This window comes from Berghia stephanieae, chromosome 1 (assembly GCF_034508935.2).
Source record: "Berghia stephanieae isolate SIO BIC M18660-M18661 chromosome 1, UCSD_Bste_1.3, whole genome shotgun sequence".
Taxonomy (NCBI): Eukaryota; Metazoa; Mollusca; class Gastropoda; order Nudibranchia; family Aeolidiidae; genus Berghia; species Berghia stephanieae.
Window position 1 is genome coordinate 87687590 of NC_088360.1, and position 22306 is coordinate 87709895.

The 22306-nt window shown below is 32.4% G+C and overlaps 1 protein-coding gene across 16 annotated transcripts in view; it reads left to right on the plus strand.

The window, feature by feature from the left end:
• The window catches only part of LOC144960493 (ral GTPase-activating protein subunit alpha-1-like), a 67821-nt gene that overhangs the window by 40697 nt on the left and 4818 nt on the right, over positions 1-22306 (plus strand). For 2 of the 16 annotated variants that reach the window (XM_078893663.1, XM_078893712.1), the window contains 12 exons: positions 619-766; positions 1569-1732; positions 3003-3184; positions 5834-5941; positions 6219-6290; positions 8070-8193; positions 8822-8974; positions 9274-9432; positions 9810-9937; positions 10539-10654; positions 10921-11034; positions 12613-12666. In XM_078893663.1, coding sequence (XP_078749789.1) covers positions 619-766; positions 1569-1732; positions 3003-3184; positions 5834-5941; positions 6219-6290; positions 8070-8193; positions 8822-8974; positions 9274-9432; positions 9810-9937; positions 10539-10654; positions 10921-11034; positions 12613-12666 — 1522 coding nt within the window. Of the gene's footprint in view, positions 1-618; positions 767-1568; positions 1733-3002; positions 3185-4089; positions 4108-5833; positions 5942-6218; positions 6291-8069; positions 8194-8821; positions 8975-9273; positions 9433-9809; positions 9938-10538; positions 10655-10920; positions 11035-12612; positions 12667-14845; positions 14973-16670; positions 16810-18985; positions 19031-21231; positions 21250-22306 lie in introns of those variants that run through there. The other 14 variants (XM_078893671.1, XM_078893720.1, XM_078893734.1 and 11 more) reach the window with 12 other exon arrangements.

Consider the following 22306-nt stretch of genomic DNA (forward strand, 5'->3'; position numbering starts at 1 on the left):
ATACTCTTAACATGTGCTTTTTCCTGGACCGTTTGAGAATTTATTTTTCATTTAATGAATTTCAACAATTTATGAATAATAGCATAACAGTCCCAACATAATTTTCCTCTTTGCTTGTTTTAATTAGTCTTTTGCAATGCATTGCAGATATATTACGTATATAGGTTGAATGCAAGATGTCAGCAGCAGTTATGCATGTTGTCCATTTTAGCAAATTGGGGGTAAATGATTGTTAAATTTGCGAGAGAGAAAAAAACATGCCCGATATAATAGCAGCCAGTGCTGCAGTATAATAATTAACCATCCATTCAACTGGAATACTCCTCTTGTTGCAAGGTCATAATGGAGTTCGCGTGTCACTTTTTAAAAATCCTTTTGTCAAATAATAAGATAAAGTATGAGGTCACTGACAATATTATGTTCTATGTTGATAGCCTGATGTATGCTCATTTAGGCTTATCGATCTAGTTTTAAAAAAAGAATACCCATTAGAAACATTTTAGTCAAGGACAATGAAATCGAAACCTTTTACATATATCTCTTTTAACTATCTTTAAGTAAATCAATTTAGTATGAGGTAGTTATGCCATTAACTATGAAGATTATTTCACTCTTTAGGATGCTCCAGGGGGAGGTGTCACAGCAGGCTTGATGACTGCACGAACTGTCTGTCGTATCATAGTTAGAGATTTGTGTGGCAAGTACTGCTGGGAAAATTCTGTTTTGTACAGTCCACCTTGGTGCACTAAAGGAAGTTCCAGACACAGTAAGTATTCTTATCACATTTTGTGTTCAATACATCCCAAATGTCATATAATTTCAATCATCCAGTACCTGAATACAATTAATGGGTCTTTTGCACTGTGCTTTCCATTTATTAAAAGCCTGTCTGTTCTGCTATTGTTAGTCTTTACTCAAGATTTGCTTTTGACTCCATTTTTTATTAGAAAAAAAAATGATAATTTATGCCTCAGACATTGGTACACTGCTCAATCAAAATTCTATAATTATGCGAAAATAATATGACCTAATGCTTCCATTTTCACTCCTAATGTTTGTCTTTGTTCATCCCTCTGTAATTTTCTTTCTTGTTTTTACCTCTCCATATATATATGCATGCAAATTGCAAAGTGAAAAATTTGAGGCCAAGCTTTTGGAATACAGATTGCAGTGATGGAATAATTTTTTGTGTATCTTTTATTTATATTGGATGTCAAAAGTCTATCATTGTAATGACAGTTCTATATTAGAAGGGTGGTCATTAAATGGTCAGTCATTCTCTTTACACCTCTCATCATGGCAACACATATGCAATGTTGAACATGGTTAAAAACAACAAAAGGCAGACTTTGAGGAAAACAAAACCAAAGAAGCTGAACTCTATTTACCTAAATTACCACAAATTGAAGTGCTCTTTAATTGGAATGATTTCTGTGTAGCAGCGCTGTTCCATGAAAGCAGCTTCATCTGTACTATTATTTTTGTTCAATCTTGAGATATACTTGAGAGAATTATGCACTAACATATTTTTATACCAAACTAAGAATATAATGATATTTCCAACACAGATGCCCAAACCTTGTTGGGATTGGCTACTGGATCTGAACTGGAACCACTGCTGATACAAGAAGAGTCCGATTTGCCAAAGAAAGAGGCAGGAGCAGCGAAGCAGTCAGAAGGAGGATTTATGTCCTCAGAGATGACAAAAGCTGGAGGCGATAACCTCTACAATGTGAGTTCATGTGCAAAAAAAAACTTGATATTGAATTATTAGAAGAAAAGAAATATCTATTTTACACATAGTCATCTTTGAACGTCACCTCACCTCACCTCATAGTGGGCAGGGAGGTACATGCTGTGTCTTCTATCCCCCCATACCCGTTTTCCAATTGTTTCCTGTCATTGTCTTGGAATGAGATTACTTAGCTTTGTCCTGATCCTTGTCGGAGTTCCTTGACTGGGAGGGAAACAGTCGAATGTATAGTTATAGTTTTGGGAGATGATATTTTTTTCCTTGTAACTCATCTCTCAGTTATGCATTGTATTATGTTTATTTTACATATTATATTATATGATTGGTAAACATTTGAGTGTATTCCTCTTAGTTGGGACCTGTGCTTGTGTCTGGATGAGACTTTCAGATGATCTCAAACTAAGTACTTTAACGGTGTGCTCTTGGAATCTACATCTGATCCCTATTTGAACCAATTCCCCTTTGTCTTACCTTTTCTTTTGTGCTTTAATTGTAATTCTAGAACTTTTAACTATCCCATTTTCTTCCTTTTTACTGGCGCTGATATGACCTTAATGTGTTGCAAGCGCCATAAAACCCTTAAAAACAAACATCACCTCATTCTCCTGATCGGGAGTAGACATAAGTGGTGACTTTGCAGTAAGGGTCCTCCGTCCAATCTGTTGTCAGCTTTCCTCATTAGTGTTGATCCACCCAACACTTTGTTTGCCATCCTCTTTTTCTGCCTCCATAAAAGATCCCTTGCATAATGATTTTTGCCAATGTCTCACATGACCAAACCAAGACAATTCTCTTCTTTTGACTATAGACAGGAGAGATTCTTGTGGTCCTGTTATTGAGACAACTCCACTGTAAGCCACTTCATTTGACAAGTGGTCTGTCCAGATAATGCCCAAAATGCGCCTATAGCATTTGTTTTCGAATGATAGTATGCCTCTAGGATTTATGGGGTTAATGTCCAATTTAAAGGATTGATATTACAAGTGCTTAAATAATATATAATTTAAGTTTGGAACTGAGTGTCATGTTCTTGCTTTTCCATATTTGTCCAGTCTTGCTAAATTAGGATCAAGTTTTATTATTGATCAAAATGCGTCAGTATCCAGGTACCTTGATCACACTAGTTAAATAGTAAGATGAGACTTGTTAAAGTTTGTCCCTTTAGCAGTTATTTTCGATAACCTTTCCATTGATATATTGTAATATTTACACTATTTCTGCATATTAATTTATTTTATCCCCTTGTTAGATGTTGGCTTACATTGGTGAAACAAGCTCCGAGTGTCTCCTGAAACCCGGGAAGCCATTGAATATCTCAGCTGCAGTACCAGAGGACCTAACGGAGGAAGCAGAAGCTACTCTCACTGCCATAGTTCAGAATGAAGAGAAGATGGAAAAAGATTATGTAGAAGTTCATCGAACTGATTATAAGTAAGTATATTCTATCTCTTGACCCTGTTAATGACAAGCTGTCTGCATGTATCTGGTAGATTCATAACAAAATATTTGATATGTTTATCAGACTTCTGCGATTGAAGTGCCTAATTTAAAAAAAAAAAGTCATATTTTAACCAGGACTAGCAGACATTTCTAAACACCATAAGCCAAAAACTTTTATAGAGATATCATTCTTTTTAATGTCTTTTATAGTTCACTTTTTTTTTTGCTTATATAACTGGAAACTGACACAGTTTCTTTTTTCATCAGGAAGAAAAATAGAATTGTATTTATTGATGATTTGCATTTTCTGAAGATTTACTTTATTTCTTTATTTGAGTTATGTACTCAAATAATTCACACGTTAGGACGAGCCTATTGTGTAGTAAAGGTGACATAGAAAGAACTGGACACCTTTCATATCATGTTGTTCATCTAGTACAATACAACCTTTATTCAATTTCCTTTTTTTATTTTTTAAGTAATTTAGTTATAAATCTTTCATCTTTCTATAAAACAGGAGAAATAAAATGTGAATAAAAGGAGTTTTAGATTAATTTTTTTTTCAATTTACTTTAGGCTGTCATGCATCAATTTATACTGTTATTGGATTTGAGTCTTCGTTAATAGGACATTTTTTTTCCATCGACATTTTTTAATTTGAGCCTACATAGTCAAATGATGGGTACTCTTCAAGATAAATAGTTAATGTTAACTTGGAAACTTGTTAATGATTCATTATTTTCTCTTTCATTGTTTCATATACAGGGATATACTTATGAAAAGGACAATGCAGACTTATTTTATCATCAAATATTTTATTTCACACCATTCATTATTTATTTATTCTATTCTCCACATTTTTTTACCATCTTTTTGCTTGCCATGCCTTGAAAAAGGCGAAGGGAGTCAGAACAGTAAGTGAGGCAGATATCTGGCATAACGTTGGACGTGTATCGATCAATACAAATTTTTATTAGTTATTTTCATTCCTCAATGACAGTGGATATACTCAGGCGCCCACTTTTATGATTTCTCTGTCATTAGCTGTTCTGGTTTCAAAATTAATATATATTTGAACTTTCCCCCAAAAAAGGTGAATATGGTCATAACTCAAAACTTATTACATCCATTTTCATTGACTAAGCTGTGCACACCACCTTCGTCAATGCACTATGCAAATTCTGAACATAGAGCACTGTTGTTGAAGGAAGCAATGAATGATGACAGAAGAAAGATAACTACCATAATTGAAAACTGGTCAAAGTCAGAAATATGAGGTGAGATCTGATTTTTGCATGCTAAAAGTGACTCTCCAACAAAAATTAATTCAGACTGAGAGACGGAATCCATTAAAAACTACCTGGTCACTCAACCGAAGATATGATTTTTGGAACATGAAAAACTACAAACTTCAAAATTAACCCAAGAGACTTGATTCACTGATACCGTTGTGAGATTCTTCCATATCTTCCACTCATTCAACACCTTCCTCCCTCGGATTATTTATCTGGACCCCTGAAAAGACATTTGGCGGGACAAGGCTTCATCAATAATTATGCTTCATTTTGATCGTGACAAAATGGCTTTTCTCACGATGAGAATTTCCTATAGGAAAACATCTATTCTCTTGTGCACTGGTCGTAAAAATGCTCACATCCTCATGGTGATTATTTCAAAAAGTAGACTATATGGAGTAACTTTTATCCAAATTTTATCAAAATTGGGTCACTGCTCGAGTTATGACTATCCTCACCTTATATTTTTGGGAAAGCCTTTGTTATTTTACAAATGTTATGCTATGATAAGTTGAATTACATGTAACGCAATAAACATCTGTCATCTATGGGGTTGGTTTAGAATAAATCTGTTTTCATTCTTTTCTATGATATCTTTTATAATTTGCTCTTTCTTGCATATGGAATTGGAAACTCACATAGTCTCTATATTCATCAAAAGGAAAACAAAAGCATTTTTATTTAGGTGTGATGATCTTCATTATTTTAGATACTTTCCAAATGAACTGTAAATTGATATTCATTCATATTTCTTTCATAGCTTTAGGTTTGAAGTGTGTATCTCAGCGTTATACTCTGCAATCATTATGGTAATCTAAGATGCTCATAACTTTTTAATTTAATATGCTTATGTTAGAGGCAATATTTATTAAATATTTCTTCAAAGCTCAGTTTCCTTGCTGTATACGTTTCTGATGTAAAAACCATGCGTACCATACATTTCATCAAGTGATTTTTATTAAATTGTTTCTCCTCATTAAAATTGGGAAAAGAGTTAAGGATAATACAATGTGATTTCATCTTTGCTTTACTGTTGTTTGTATATGTGTGGATCTATTTTGCAATATATTGATGGAATAGTGTTGGTACAATGAAAAATAAAGTGTTATTCTAAACATTTCTGGACTTTAAATTTTCAGACTCAGTTTTTAGATTTATCATATAACTTGATGATCTTCCCAGTAGTTCTCAAAGATTTGACATGAATGATATTGTGATAAACGTCGTATCTCTTCATTAGGAAATTATATATTAAATAGAAACATGAAGATAACTTTAAATGAATTATGTCTCGATAATGGAGAAGTTAAATGAATCACGGTCTCTTTCTTTATAATTGAAACAGTATGGTTGCTCCCCCTGAAATGCCAGCAGAAAGCCAGGATCCAGTATCGCCTTTCCAAATGTGCAGGTTGCTTTTAGATCAAATAGGCCTCCTGTCTTGGGAAAAAAGGTATCAGGGAATTGTGTTATTGTTGATAATGTGCTTTGTTAGCTTGAACATTAAAAAAATTTTTTTTTTTGGTAATATATTCTTCAAAAGCGGAATTTAAATAAATAATATATAATATATATATATATATATATATATATATATATATATATATATATATATATATATATATATATATATATATAGAGCATCAGATGTATTTAATCTGTATTGGAATGTGATTTTTAAAAACATAGATAATGGTGTTCTTCTATCAAATTTCTTATTTGTGTCACAGATGTCACTTTGATCTGCTAAAGAAGAATGACAAAGTATTGAGAGAGTTGAAGAATCTGGATGCCCAGAAATGGTATGTGTTTAATAGTGTTTTTTAAAGACTTGTTGACTCTTCTTTGGATGCTGGCTAAGAACTATATCATCATTTACATCATCGTGATCACTGTGTCATGATCATCATCATCACCATCATCGTCATCATCATCATTGCTGCTTTCATTGGTATCTTTTGAAGTATTTTTAAGCTTATGCACATATGCAGGTGTGAATGTTACCAATTTTTGTGCAGTAATTGTTGTAACGGGAAAGAGCCATAAGTTAAATTCTATTACAAGGATAAGGAAAGCCATAATTGGCATTTGCATTGCGCCGAATAAATGCAATTTAATGATGATTTGAATAGAAGTGTTGTTAAGTACCTTTTTTTTTTTATAATAGCATCAGCACAACACTGATAATGATGGTTATAATTATAATATATGATTATTAATAATTATAATATTAATAACAATAGTGATAATATTAATAACAATAATGATAATAATGATAATAATAATAATAATAATAATAATAATAATAATAATAATAATAATAATAATAATATAATAATAATAATAATATTGATGATGAATTTATCCCAAAGAAAGGAAATTTATCTTCAGACGTGTGTGTATTAAAAATATAATTAAGGTAAAGATAAACCACATACATGAAGAAATTAAATGGCATGCAAGATGTAAAACATAAATTTAGGTAAAATTGTAAATACAGTCCAAGCCAGCATTGGGGACACTGCTTTATTGGGACAGACGCTTTATTGGGAACAGAATTTTTTCTATATAAAAGTTATACACTTTCCAATTCACAGGCGCTAATTGGACGGCCAGCAGTTTAATGGGGATGAAATTTGACAATGACCGTCCCCATTGTCTTCAATCATTTAAAACGAAGGTTTATATAATTCAAATTAGTCTAACGGGCCAGTCAACCAGGTGTGTGGCTGTACCTTTCATCACAAAGGTTTGAACCTTGTGGTCGAACTGTTCATCATAGTCACCACAGACATGGGAACAATAGAAATTACATGTATCCCTTGTCAATGTCATCGACTGCCATCATCACATTCATGGTCATGGTTCGTAAGTGAACTGACCAATGGCTTTGATTGTTCAAGGCTGTCACTACCAAGTGGTTTGTTTGTTCAGAGAGACGATTGGGTAGACAATGCATTCCTCATATGCTGCTTACCGTTGTGAGTGGCATATTTATTAATTGTTTTGTGCTGTTAGATTTGTCTCTTATTGTAAGAGGTAGATTAAGGTGGTTGTTTTCATTAAGGCATGAAATGCTCTGTCTGATATATGTTGTTGCAATAACTGACATGCAAAGTGATTACAACAAGATTTAAACAATGATGAAGGCAGTCTGTATAAAACTGGCCGCATTGATATCCAATCATACATTCTACATATTTTGGAAAATTCATAAACGAAACTGGCTTCATCAACAAGAAAAAACCTTACAATTGCTGACAAAGTTAGTCATACAAGTGTATGGCCAGTCACGTCTGGATATATGTAGAAAGGACTATTGTAAATCTGAAAAATTGCTCATTTTTATGACTGCTGATTAATTGGGACACTGCTCAACTGGGACGATTTGTCAGGAACTGAGCCATAAAATAAACCAGCTTGGCGATATTTGATAATTTTGATTGATTATTTACAATATCTACTGCTGAATGTGCATACAAATTATATATTTCTTTTTTGTTCTTTTGATAAAAAGAAATTGATAAATAAATCATGAAACAATCATATCCTAAATTTTTATTTCTTCCTTGTGATTGTAGCCGAGAAACTCACAAAATTGCTGTAATATATGTAGCCCAAGGTCAGGAAGACAAAAACTCCATCCTTTCTAATAATGCTGGCAGTCGGGACTTCGAGAATTTTGTTGCTGGACTAGGCTGGGAGGTTTGTTTTCTTTTGATCTTTATCTGGTTGTTTATTTCTTATCATCATCATCATTACCATCACCATCATCATTATTGATATTATTATTATTATTATTATTATTGTCATCGTCATTCTTAGTTATTATTGTTATCATTATTATTATTGATTATATTATAAAATTGTTTCTGTAGTGGTTTTATTTCATTCAGCATTTTAGAACTATGTTTAAATTATTACCAATACGAAAAAAGTACATCATTTTATTTGAAAGGACCATTCAAAGTAAAATGATTTTTTAAATTTTCTTGATCACCTTTTGTTGTCTTTTCTTATAATTTGTCTCTGAAAAATAATGTTTTACGTTTATTAGAAATCAAACTCTTCAGAAGTTAAACAGTGGGTTTCCCCATATTTTGTTGACAGTAAAAGCTGTTTATTGCGAGTAATGTTCTATTTTTATAATCAGTTATGGTTAAATTGGTATAATTTACTTGAGAGCAAAACGGCAACAAAATCCCATTTTTTCCTACAGAAATTAGGACAAATTCCAACTCTAGCTCTTCTTTTTGAAAATTTATGATTAATTGTTGCTTAGTATCAATTAGACATAGAATAGAGTAAAATAATTTTCAATTTTCATTTAAAGGTTGACTTGGAGACACACCAAGGTTTCATGGGCGGCCTGCAACAGAATAAGACTACTGGCAACACAGCCCCTTACTGGGCTGATTCTACTTGTGAAGTTTTATTCCATGTGTCAACACGAATACCTAGTTCTGGCAGTGATTGGCATATAAAGGTAAAGAATGCTTCGGTATTTTATTTTTCCTCAATGTTCTTTCCTTTATTCTTCTTTTTTTTTGGCTTCTGTTTTGTTGACCAATTTTTAAAATTTTTTGTTGTTGTTTTCAATTATGATATGTTTTGCTCTTATTACATAAATAATGTCACACTTAATTTGATTTTAATCCATTTCAACAAATGAAATGTTAATGGGATTGTCCCCCCCCCCCCCCCCCCCCCCTCCGGCCTTCTTTTCTTCTTTTTTTCTGCTCTTTTTGATTACTAAATGTCATGTGATTTCACTCCTATCCTCAGATGCGTCATCTTGGTAATGATGAAGTTCACATTGTGTGGACAGAACACAGTCGAGACTACAGACGAGGCATCATCCCAACAGAGTTTGGAGACATTTTGATCATCATCTACCCCTTACCCTCAGGCCTGTATCGAATTCAAATTAATAGAAAACCAGAGGTAAGATTGATGTCAAAGTGTGCTAGAAAGAAATTTCATCTGTTTTTTGGGTTTTATTTTTCAAGTATCTTTAAATATTTTGAAATTATAACTTTTTCTTCTACTATCAGATTGCCCAAAAATGTCATAATAGCTTTGATGGCTAAATTGAAGTTTTAAAGATATTTTGTTAATGTCATTTCTGGCAAGGCGCAGTCATATTTAAAGTTTTTAAATTCTGAGTATCGTCATAAGGGATTGTAGTTCCTCTTTAATATTTTTTTTAAAATCCTCTGGCCATGTCTTTAATTTTTACCTGGAATTACTGCAGTCTAGAACTTTAACTGTAAATTGACCATTATATGATTATAATAACTTTCAATTTGTCTCCTCACCAGATCCCATTCTTCGGGCCATTATTTGATGGAGCCATTGTGGATGGTCAGGTGTTGTCAGGGCTTGTCAGGGCTACTGCAGTCAATGCCAGCCGCCTGAAACGCTCTCTTATGCCTCTCTACCGTGCTTTGTATCCTTTGGTTACAAGAATTTGAAAAAAGGCTGGCATTTGATTGTGCAGAAATGTGCACAAAAGGGAATATCGAGATTTCTCCCTCCTCCTCTTCTTCTTTTTTTCCTCCCCCCCCCCCCCCCCCCCCTCTCTTCCCTTCTCTTCTTCTTCTTCTTCTTCTTCTTCTTCTTCTTCTTCTTCTTCTTCTTCTTCTTCTTCTTCTTCTCTTCTTCTTCTTCTTCTTCTTCTTCTTCTTTTCTTCTTCTTCTTCTTTCTCTTCTTCTCTTCTCCTTCCTTCTCCTCTTCTCCTCTCTCCTCTCTCTCTTCTTCTTCTTCTTCTTCTTCTTCTTCTTCTTCTTCTTCTTCTTCTTCTTCTTCTTCTTCTTCTTCTTCCAAGTAATCCCATTCTAAGACAGAAAGCAACTCAGAAAACAGATATAGTGACCTCCTGGCCACCGTGGGAGGTCAAAAGACCCCACTCAGGAATTTAACTCTGATCATTTTCTCTTATGAGCATCAGTGTCTGCTCTTGTTGATTTTTATATTGTAAGAGATTGTTTTTTGTCTTTTAAATAATTTGTCATGCTATTTTTTATATTTCCTTGACCTTTCTTTCAAGCTACGAGGATCGGGCCAAATGCCTGGAAACAATAATTCAGCAGCACACTGAGCAAACTATGTTTGAAGATTTCGCAGAGAACATTTTTGCACCAGTATTACCCGCAAATGCCACAAGTAGGTCCACCTTTATCATCATCATCATCATCATCATCATCATCATTATTCAAGACCGATACATTATTTTTTACAAGAAAAAAAAAAATGAAATTAAGACCAAAAAGAAAATTGAAGATCATATCACTTTTCTGGGTTTTTTAAATAAAATTTTTTATTTAGTTGTCATTGTTTGTTTCTTATCTTTATTTAAAAAAACAAAAAACGTTTATAATACTAGCATGGATATAACTTTGTTTTGATTTATTATTGTTCTTTCATTGCAGTCATTGATGTGAGTCTCCCATCAGAGTCAAGTAGCTCAAGTCTAAATGAATTGCTGACACAAGGACACTCTGATATCGGACATACCCAACTTTCTCCAAACACCGCAAAGAGAGGTAGGAAGCCTCAGTCTGCCCTTTGGCAAAAGGGACTTGACAACTTGGTCTTTATATAAGATGCAAAATATTCTATCTATCAATCTATATCATTATTATTATGTTTTACAATGTTGTTCATCAGACAAATATGAAGACAGCTGACCTTTGTTTTGGAAGAGATTTGATTCCTTAAACCATTTTACAACAATGTTGATGCATAATTACGTTTGGTTGTGTGATTGGATTTTTATTGGTCATTTGATTTTAACTGGTCATATATTTTATTGTAATTTTATTTTATACATTTTCTAGACTTGAAGGGAAATTGGCATTATTTACTTTTTAATTTTATTTTTGGAAATTGCTAAATCTGTGTTTTGAATAGAAAACACATGAAAACATGATGGTAAATCAAAGGGATATATCTCAAAATTGGTAGAAAGGATTAATAAAGTATGTTTCAGTTTTTGCTCCAAAATTTAATTTTCAAGCTTTACTTTCATGTGTTCTTTTAAAGTTAGAATTATACCACACTTCTGTAATTTTAAAACATTGCAAAATATCTGTAAATCCTGGTGGTACCACGATGGTACCAACCAATTATCTTAGTTCACGTTTGAAGATTATTTTAGCCTTGATATTTTGAAAGATTTTAAAAACATATATACAGAAATAAATCCACCCGGAATTGAAGCCAAAATGTATCGCTTATCTAAAACTGAAATTTTATATGGACTCATGCTTAAGTCGGCCCTCAGTGAAAAATCGACCACAGCTGGTATTGTATAGTTTAAATCTCATATATGCTGTAGTGATGTTACTATGTTTACTGATTTATCTTTTTTATTACACTGCCCAGTTAATACTGCCAAAAAAATGGTCTAACGTGTACGCAAAATAAGACGTTGCTAAATTACGAAACAAAACATACATTTAATTTTTTTTTTTTTTTTTTGCATTTCATCAAATCTTTCTTCCTCTGGTCTGTGTCTAATGTACACTCAAGGAAATCTTACTTTTCTATTACTTGAATTATTGATATATCTTTATCTTCCCCCCTCCATCTATCTTTCCATTTATCTGGTTCATATAATTTTTATTTATTTTTTTTTTTTTAAACTAATATTTTACTCCATTGAGGGATTTCACACCTTTTCTTTGGTCTTACTCAAGAATTTTAACGTTTTCTAATTATACTAATGATATTCTTTTACACTTTCTAAGGAAAGTTTTTAAAATGCCCCCTCCTCCCTCTCAATGATTTTTGACACAAAAGTTGACTGAAAAACGATCCCTCTTGGTTGTTATTTTCCAATATCATTATTTTGAGAAATAGCAGTCAGCTCTCCTATTTCTAAAAATGATTTTAAAAATTCTAGTCATTTTATTTATTTATATATATTGACATATTTTTATATTTATTTATTTATTGATTTATTTATCTATTACTTAATTGATTTATGTGTTTATTTATTTATTTTCATTCATTCATTTATTTATTTATTTACTTTGCATATCATTGACAAACAGGCCTAATGAGTTCATAGTTTTTAGTTTGATAACAACAAAATTTGGTTTCTGTATATCGACATTCAGTGACTGGAATGGATGAAGTTTTTTACCAGCAACTTTTTGCAAGAAAATATCAAGGTATGACAGAACTGAATTACCTGACCAAAAAAGATGTCGGCTTGCAGGCAGTGGGAAAAAGTCTATCATTGATTTTTGGCTTATTTTGCTTTGTAGGTGGAAATTATTGCTTTTCAGAAAAGGCTATCTGTATTGGTGAGGGCAACATAACAAATTTTTTGTAGGTGGAATCATCTTCATCCATGAGTTATTGTTTCAAAATGCTATTAATGTTAACCAACAATATTGTTTCAAATAATTTGGACTTAATCCCAACAATGGCTTCACATTTCAGGATTGTGAATGTTTGTCCAGAATGTTGTCATTTGGGTTTGGGAGTGCTAAAAACGTTTCAAATGTTTATGAACCGAATGGTGCACAATCTATGAAATTGTCCTCTTTTTAAAAAAAGATCACGACAAGGAACTATTAGTTTAATAGCTAAATGATTTGTTCAATGAAAATAGCTTGATTCAATACGGTTTTTACAAAGGTTTTAATTTTTAATTTTATATTTATTTATTTATTTTTTAAATTTTGGATCTGTTGTCCACCATAAACTTAGACTTTATTATTCTTACACAACTCCTAAGCCCTGATATAATCTAGAAGAATTGCATGGGCTGTCCAAAAAACTCAGCCAAAATGTAGTCTACAGACCTGCCACTTAAACAGATGTAATCGATATACACAGTTTTTGGGTGTACATGTCAAATTGGACTAAATTCTTATTTTTTCTCCATCTTATTTTAAAAGGTGATTATTAGATTAAAATAAATGAACATGTGTTTTTAAAAAAAAATGGATATATAATCAAATTGAACTACATTGCACCAATCCTTAACTATTTTAAAGTGGTGATTCATAAAAATGATGAAGAGAATCATGCATTTTGAATTTATATGGATTTTTTCTTCGAATTTTGATTCCCCCCCCCCCACCCCCCAACAATAATTGGGCAGCTGGTGTTGTTGAAAGTTCTAATTGATAGACCAGTATTTTGTTTAAAAGCTACCTTTACTTATCATTTTAAAATAAATTCGGGCTAAATGGTTCTCATGGTTCTAAGGCAACTTTTTGAATAAATATTTTTTTAGTCGCTTTCTGAATTTCTTTTGTCTTTCATGTCACTCCTGATAATGCTTAGGCCACCAAAAATTGTATTCAGATCCTCCCATCCTCTTCCCCCCTCTTCCCTTTTCCTTGAGACCTTTCTCACACATTCTGAGGCTCGCCTATCTTCCTATTCCCTTGAGGATTCTAGTTCAATGCCTTGCTTGTGGTATTGATTGCTGGTCTCCTCAAGGTGTGTCCAATCCATTCCCGTCCCTAATATAGTGTCTGGTCTGTCCCCCCCCCCCCCCCCCCTCCCCTCGATCTTTTTCCTTTTTTTATACACTCTGGCCATAGACATTTGAAGCGCTGTTATTGTATAAGGTAAAGATTCACTCATGTAACCCCATAATAAGCTGTATCATATATTATTTCAAAACGAAATGCAGTCTCTTCACTTTATTTACGGATTCAAGTTACTTGGCTACATCACTGAAATAAAAATATAAATTTGGCATTTTGATTTCAAATGAACATTGTGGCCTCAATGACACCTAAATATATAGCGCTTATGAACTATTATTACTTGCTTGCTTATTGGAGTAAATAATAATGCAAAATATTTAATGAGGTAAATTTAACGTTACATATTTATTTAGATTAAAAACACAAACAAAAGCATGAAGTAAAATAATAAACTATAGGTTTGTGATTGCAAACAAAAGTGATGGCTATGATGAAGGAATTCTTCACCACTATGGTCACTGATCCTGTCATTCAATTCTGCACAAGTCTCCAATGTCAGAATTATCAGAATTATTGACAAATATTTGAGCAGGCACTTGTGTAAGATAAAGATATGAACAATTGTTTATGAAATAGTGCCAAACAAAGCAGAAGAAAAATGCAAGGGAAAAAACGATCTAAAAAAATTCACCTGCCAAAACTGGGCCAGTCCCCAATTGAAGCAAGCAGGGTTTTTTTTTTCTTGTATTAATTTTTATTTCTGTTTTGTCTAGCACACACTTATTCAGATCTTTATCTTGCTAGCAATAACACTTTTATATTGATATCCATAATGTGTATTACATGCTCCGAAACAAAGCACTAAATTACTAATTGAGAATTTCTATTTTCTCTATGACAGTGAAACGGACTCTGTAGAAAAAGGGTATAGCATTACTCATTTTGAATTATTTTTTATCACTCATTTTATGTTACACAATGTTTTATTAATGGTTTTTTTTCACAAATGTTTTGATTTGAATCAAAAAGTTAACCTTTCTAATTCATTTTTTTTTAAAAGTTGGATACAAGATCTGGAATATGATAAATCTTTATTCATGCACTGGAAATGACTTGCATCTGTTATTTAATTGTATAATCCCTATTGATTGCGCAATGTGCTTAGAATTTTTTTTGGCCAGATACTCGTCTTTTATTTAAGCAAATACAAAATCAGCTGACAAAAGGATTGTTGGTTACCATTTATTTGTGTAAGTGAAGTGGGGGTGGGGATGAGGGATGAGAGGGGTCCACAATATGTGTGGTGCGCAATTGTTAACCTTCATGTCCCTACTCACACACAGATGCAATCATTCCCTTAAAAATTCATGAAATTGTGATGCTTATGATAATGATGTTTTTGTATCCCTACTTCCGTGCCTTTCATTTTTTGTTTGTTTGTTTTAAGAGTAACTTTAAAGAAGCAGTCAAGCAAATTCCTAAGGGCGTCATTAATAGGGATTATACAGTAATGTATTTTTTTTATGGTACAATGATTGTATATTTGTATAATATCAGCAGGCATATCCTTGTATTTATATGTCATACAGTGTTATATTGTACATACATTTTGAATTTGAAACCATCCTCTCTGAATCTCACAGTTTTTGTTATCACAAGAAGTCATCTGAACAAATAAAATGAATTCAATATTGCATCACAAACTGTTAATTCATTTTTTACTTTATCATTTAAAGACCTTTAATGTTTGTTTAAATGGATGAATTTTTCTGGTGAATTCACCCTGTTCTGATTGCTAAAGTCGATTTTAAAAACTGATTTCTAGGCTGATATCCCCATGATGATCGATAAGGGTGAAATTTCCAGAAAATTGTGGCTGTGTTTGGGTTTTTGGTTGATTTTTTTTTTGGTACCTTTTTTTTTTGGGGGGGGGGGGGGGTATATTTTTTACAAATTTTGTTCAGGTGCTTAATGTAACGGTTGTATGAAGGATTTTAGTAGGATTGAGGTAATGAGTAAAACCATTTTTATGCACTCGCCTCCCAATATATGCTTTTGAAAGATTTAGTCATACTTATTTTTTGTTGAGCATCAATACGTGTAATATTTTTCTTCTTGTATTTTCTGACTTCTAATTTGTCATGTTAATTTCAGCTTCACTCTTATTGTACAGTTCTGACTTTGCAAGAGAATTGAATTTATTCTCCCTACCTATGGTATTATGTGGCATATTTGTTTTATTTTAATGTTTTCTCAATAGGTCAGTTTAGTGATGTTTGAGGACACTCTATTATGTTTTTTAAATAATATTCAACAGGCCTGTCACTTCAACAGTATGAAATAGAAATCTATAGAAATCTGCTAATATTGGACGCAGGTGGTGGGGGGGGGGGGAGGGAAGGTGTGAACAGATTTTTCCGATTCATACTTAGATGTTGTACTACTCTACCAATGAGAAACAATTCAGTGAATTTACCTCATTATGCTCTAGTCAAGAGTGAAATTCATTTTAAATCATATTGAAGTTACAATTATAGAAATTCGGTTATTCAAAAACAAGAAAACCTTGATTTAAAAATTAAAAGTTTCGATCTTAGGTCAATATTGATTTTTTTCTTAGAATAATTTTTAAAAAAGATTTGCATTTGGGGGCTGTGGCAGGTCTGATATGGTTTCGAAGACAAATAAACATTTAGAATAACGGTAGCTACCCTGGTTGTCATCAGGTTGCCATTACCACACTGCCCCAGGCGCCATCTTCTGGCCGTCTGGCTTTCGCAGACAGCAGCAGCAGCAGACTCAGCAATCATCACGGACAGCCAGCTCTGACTTTGACACTTTGTAGATCCCATGTAGAACTTTCTGGTAATAAACAAAAACATGTATTGTACAAGGCATTTTGCCCTCAATTTGATATATTATGGAAATCAAACTTGTTAACAAAACATCTTGACCGGAATATGCTCCGTCTTACTGACTGCTTATGCATGCGACGAAGATTTGAAACGCTCTGCTGCAGATGTGTACTGCATACCATGAGAAAAACAGCTTTTCAGTATTTTCTCTCAATTTCATTGAGTAAACTGTAAATCATCTCTTTATATCTTTTAGCTTTCTCTTTGAAATAAGTTGCTTGATTGTTTTAATGAGAATTGTTTCAAAGATGTCATTGACCATTGTTGTTCTTGGAGTTAAAACAAAGTAAGATTTTTTTAATATGGTTTGTTTTCTCTTCTTTTGTATGGCTTTGATTTTGGTTCTTATTTCCGTTTTTTTCTCTCTTTCTACTTCGCTTTCTAAAACTTGTAAGCAAGCGGAGATAATTAAGAAATGCCTTAATTTAAGCACTGATAGTGTATACTTCAATAATTTCTCTTCAGAGAGAAGGGGGGAAGAATTTATGTTAGCTGATTTTATTATAAAATCCGGGTTTTGTGATCATATAATTATCAGATGTCTTTTTTTTTCATTTGAGTCTTTTCCTTTGCATTTTTGTTCTTCGTTGGTTACATCTTAACATTCACATTTTTAATATTATACTTGAGCATTGATTTTGTTCAATATTGCGTTGTTATATATGGTGCAAGCTGTTATACTGCATTTAGAATTATACACCTCATGGCTGGATAAACGATGTTTTCTATGTAATTGATTAATGGTGGAAAATAGGGAGCGGCAGTGGTAAATATGTATCTAGTACCATAGTGATGTATTTTGGTTGCTTCAGTTGAACAGCTTGCACTGTATTTTGATTTCTGCATGCCCCTGATAAACGTTGAATGTTGTGTTGTTGCATATGATGTCGCATATCTTTTTTATTTCACACTTACACTTACTTTAATGCTTGTTGCTTTTGTGATTTTCTTTCATAATTTTCCTCATGCTTCCATCCTCTTCCATTGCTGAGCATTGAAACAACTTGAACCTGCTCCCCCCTCTCTGTCTTCCTCTATCTCTATCTCTCTCTCTCTCTCACTCTCTCTCTCTCTCTCTCTCTCTCTCTCTCTCTCTCTCTCTCTCTCTCTCTCTCTCTCTCTCTCTCTCTCTCTCTCTCTAATATCTGACTTTTTTCAGGGATGGTGCTATATTTTCATCAAGCAGGTCGGACTTTCAAAGAGACAAAAACAAAATCAGCAAACTAAATTATTAATTGTTTTTAATTGTTTTAAATGCTTTTATTTAAGCTTTTTCGTTTATTGTTATCATTGATATTCTTGTTTCAGTTTCAGTTTCAGTTCAGTTCTATATATATATTTATTGTTATGGCATATATTGCATCTATAGTTGAATGATGAGGAGACTGGGGCACAATTTCTCTCTGCTTTAGACACATGTGCTGGCATTTAGTATGGACAGTAGATTAATTACTTATTTTTACATCTACTACAAATACACAAAACTAAGCTTTGAAGGAATGCAGCAAAGTTTAATATGAACCCTTCACCCTGTGCATCTTGTTTGTTTTCAGTTACCATCCTTCTCTCTCTCTCTCTCTCTCTCTCTCTCTCTCTCTCTCTCTTCTCTCTCTCTCTCTCTCTCTCTCTCTCTCTCTCTTCTCTCTCTCTCTTTCTCTCTCTCTCTCTCTCTCTCTCTCTCTCTCTCTCTCTCTCTCTCTCTCTCTCTCTCTCTCTCTCTCTCCCTCTCTCTCACCCGCCCACCCACTTCAGACATAGACATGCAAATGCCTGCACTAATACACATGATAGAGCCACTTTCACAAGACCTAACCACAAGTACTTCTCATAATGAGTCAATTTCGATTAAGTATACAGTTCAAGTTTTACATTTGTATTATTTGCATTGCAGCTTTCAATTAATGGAATTAATTTGGAGAAAAAGCTGTTTATTAAATTATAACAGTGATAATGATTTTAACTGATCTTAAAGTTAATTTCATGCGTGATAAAAAAATACAATCCCGAGTTATGCCTTATCTTATTATATTATGTAAATATGCTATCTCTTTGACTGACTTATTCTTAGTCATATTCAGAAATGTAGAATATTCCAGTTGTAATATTTGTTTTATTTTCAATGACAGGAAAGTTTCCAACAGTTGGTATGTTAATCGTATCCAGTCTGCAGGGTAATGTCTGATTTTAACACGTTTGGAGATATTCTGTTTGGTTTTCTCTTAAAAACAAAACAAATCACATCTATTCTTTGCTTGAATTAAAGAAACCAAATATTTAGATCAATAACATTTTCACCAAACTAATCTTGAAAACAGAAAGGAAAGTATATTTTTTTTTGTATTTTTATTCTCAATTCATGAGACTTTGTAGAAGTTTTCCTGTTTTTTTTTTGTTTTGTTTTTTTTCTTGTTTTTCAATTATAGATTTAAAAAAATAAAATACACTGTATAGAAGTTTTTAAAAAATCAAAGTAAAAATTATTTTTCATCTCTTTTATACAGTAAAAAAAAACATTCCAGCTATTAACATTGCTTTTTAGATAATTGATTTTCCCAAATATGGGTTATATCTCTCTAACATCAAAAATTAAATCAGTCTTATTAAAAGATTTGATTTTTTATTTAACAATAAAGGGAAGTTGCGTAATTGACAATTCATTGGATATGAATTCATTGTTTCGACTGAAATGGCTAACTTTATAATAGACTTGACTTTAAGTATATTTACCTGGTAAAATAATAGAGTCAGAGCTTTACAGGAAAAGTGAATGAATATTTCCTTTGGACATTTTTGAAGAAATAGAATAAAAGTCTGGATTACATTGGTTAATTTTATTAATAACATATGGAAGGGAATTTTTAAGGAATTAAGCATCTTTGTCACCATTTGAAAGGAACCATTTAAGAAATTCAACACCAATCATTGTATCACATATTTATGCATGGAATCTGATTATATCCAATGATAAATTGAAAGAAATATAATCATGATAACAATATACATGCATGAACGATCATATTATAATTGAATCTTTCGTTATTTCAAATTTGTAGAATAATCTCCCTTTTTGATAACCTGCTGAAAACTTTCTAGGATTTAGGTGTTCTTTGATAAGGAATTTATTTACATGAATCCAAGAGAGAGTGTTTATAACCATATTTAAGAGGAAAAATAACACATTAATGAAAATTGAGTGATGAGGTGGTTAAGTGGTTTGGCATTGCACTGTAACCCGGGAGTCCCAAGTTCGAGCCCTTCTTCAGGCACTTTACTTTATTTCCTATGTCAAGAATATTAGCCCCCACCCAATCTGCTCACATGGACATTGATGATTCCTGTTGACGTTATATGTTCGTTTCATGAGTCATCAATGTTCTCCATGGAATACTAGGTGACAGCTGCACAGATGGTGTATATATATTGTTTTCATATTGAAACGAGAAGAGAAGAAAATTGCAAGTTGAAAAAGTAGATCTTCCACAGTGATTGCCCAAATAGAGGCATTATTATATTGTATGCATAGAAGTGATTTAAGGGGTGTGAAGTCTTAATTCTTTCTCATCTCATAAGTATTATGATGAAAACAAATATATAAGAAAATAATGACTGTCTCACTCAATGGCGGTTTGCAACCTTTGTTTCTTCAATTCTTGTTTCTCCTTTACAAAAATATCCATCCCAATTTCTTATTATTTGTGCTTCGATTTCGTTGTTTATTTTTTACTCAAGTGAATACAGAGAAGGAAAAAAAAAGTAAAGATTAACAGTGGGTTTTGGCTAAATAATTTGCCATCCAGGTTTTAGAAGCACTAGTGAGAAATGTAGAAAAGTATTAAAAGACGTCAAGATACTAACATCTTGAGAATGGGAGTCAAAAATAAATTTACAATTTTTCTCTTTCGTGGATCAAGTGTGAAATAAAATTTTAATTGGTGAGTGAAAATGTTTGTATACTCTCTTTCTAAATCTTCAAAAGAAAAGGCAATAGATAAGAAATCACACATACACACACACACTCCCACTCACAGAGAACGCCCCCCCTCCCAAAAAACAAAACAAAAACATGGTCACTGTTACAGAGTGACAAGTTATCACAGTTCATTTTGATTTTTAAAAAATGTAGTTTAAAAGATCCATTCTTTGATCTTGCCCATCCAACAAATGATACTGACATCTCTTTCTTCGTTTAAAAAGAGGAAACAAAAAAAAATTTAGAACACCCTCTTGCCTTAACAGAATAACATGCTTCTCTTGGTATTTGTTTTTCTCTCTCATTTTCCCCCCCTTGCTATTACAATGTTGTTTGCAAAATGACACACATTTAAATAGGATTATTGTTTCTTTTTAACGCTTTCTTGGACGTTCACACTAGATGATAGGACGTGATGTGGTAAGTTGCATTAACAGATGTTGTCAAAGTGAAGATAATTTACATTTCTCAACTTCTGTTGCTCTCTGAAATGTGTTGCTTGGATGTGAAGAGATCGTTGATATTTCTGTCTTTAACAAATTGTATCACTGGGTTTGTTGGGTTGAGCACTGCAATATGATGAATATCTTTTATTTTATTTTTAAAAACATAATTAAACGAGTAAATTATCAATGCAAAATTCTGTTGAATAATAATATTAAGACCGAAGGGCTAGAGCTCAGGTGGTCGCTGGTTCGGATAAGTAAGTAAGAATAATATCTATCTAAATACACTGAGCTGAAATTTCGTTTTTAGTAATGGAAATTATTTTGGAAGTATATCATATGGTAAAGACTTTCTTAAACATTATTTTCTTGCTCAGACCCCACAGTAATTGAATATGAATTCATTAATAAATGACAATGTATAGATTTATTTTAAAATTCCGGTCTTTTTCAGGCTTTAATACTTCTCCTTAATTGTTTATTGTTCATAATGTATAATTTTGGAATAATGCTCGTCATCACTTCAAGTATTCAAGTAACAGTGCCCATATTATTCTATAATCATCAAGACGCTTGCCATGAGGCAGAGTTTTATCACATCGTCAAAGTAATTGACCAATTTCGAATGAATGTATATACCTTACACTTTAATGCATTTGTTCCATCATATGGATTTAGAGCATATTAGAATCGTTTAAAGAGCTTAGTAGTTACAGAACATCTGCATGCTAACAAGAAGCTACGTAGAATGGCAGAATAATAAGCTTTGTTTCATTTAATTTCATAATATCTTTGTGATTGTTTTCCTTTAATTTTGTTAATCATCATGAATCTTTTCGCATCGTCTCCTTCATATCATCACCATTGTATTGTATCAACTTTGTGATTTGCTGCAATATTTGATTGTAACTCTAGCAAGGATTCAGTTTGATTTTATTTTTTTCTTCAATTTGAGATATGTTGATATTTTGCTTTGATAGTTTTAAAAAATGATTCTATTCTTGTTTAAGTTCTTTGAATTTCAGAACATC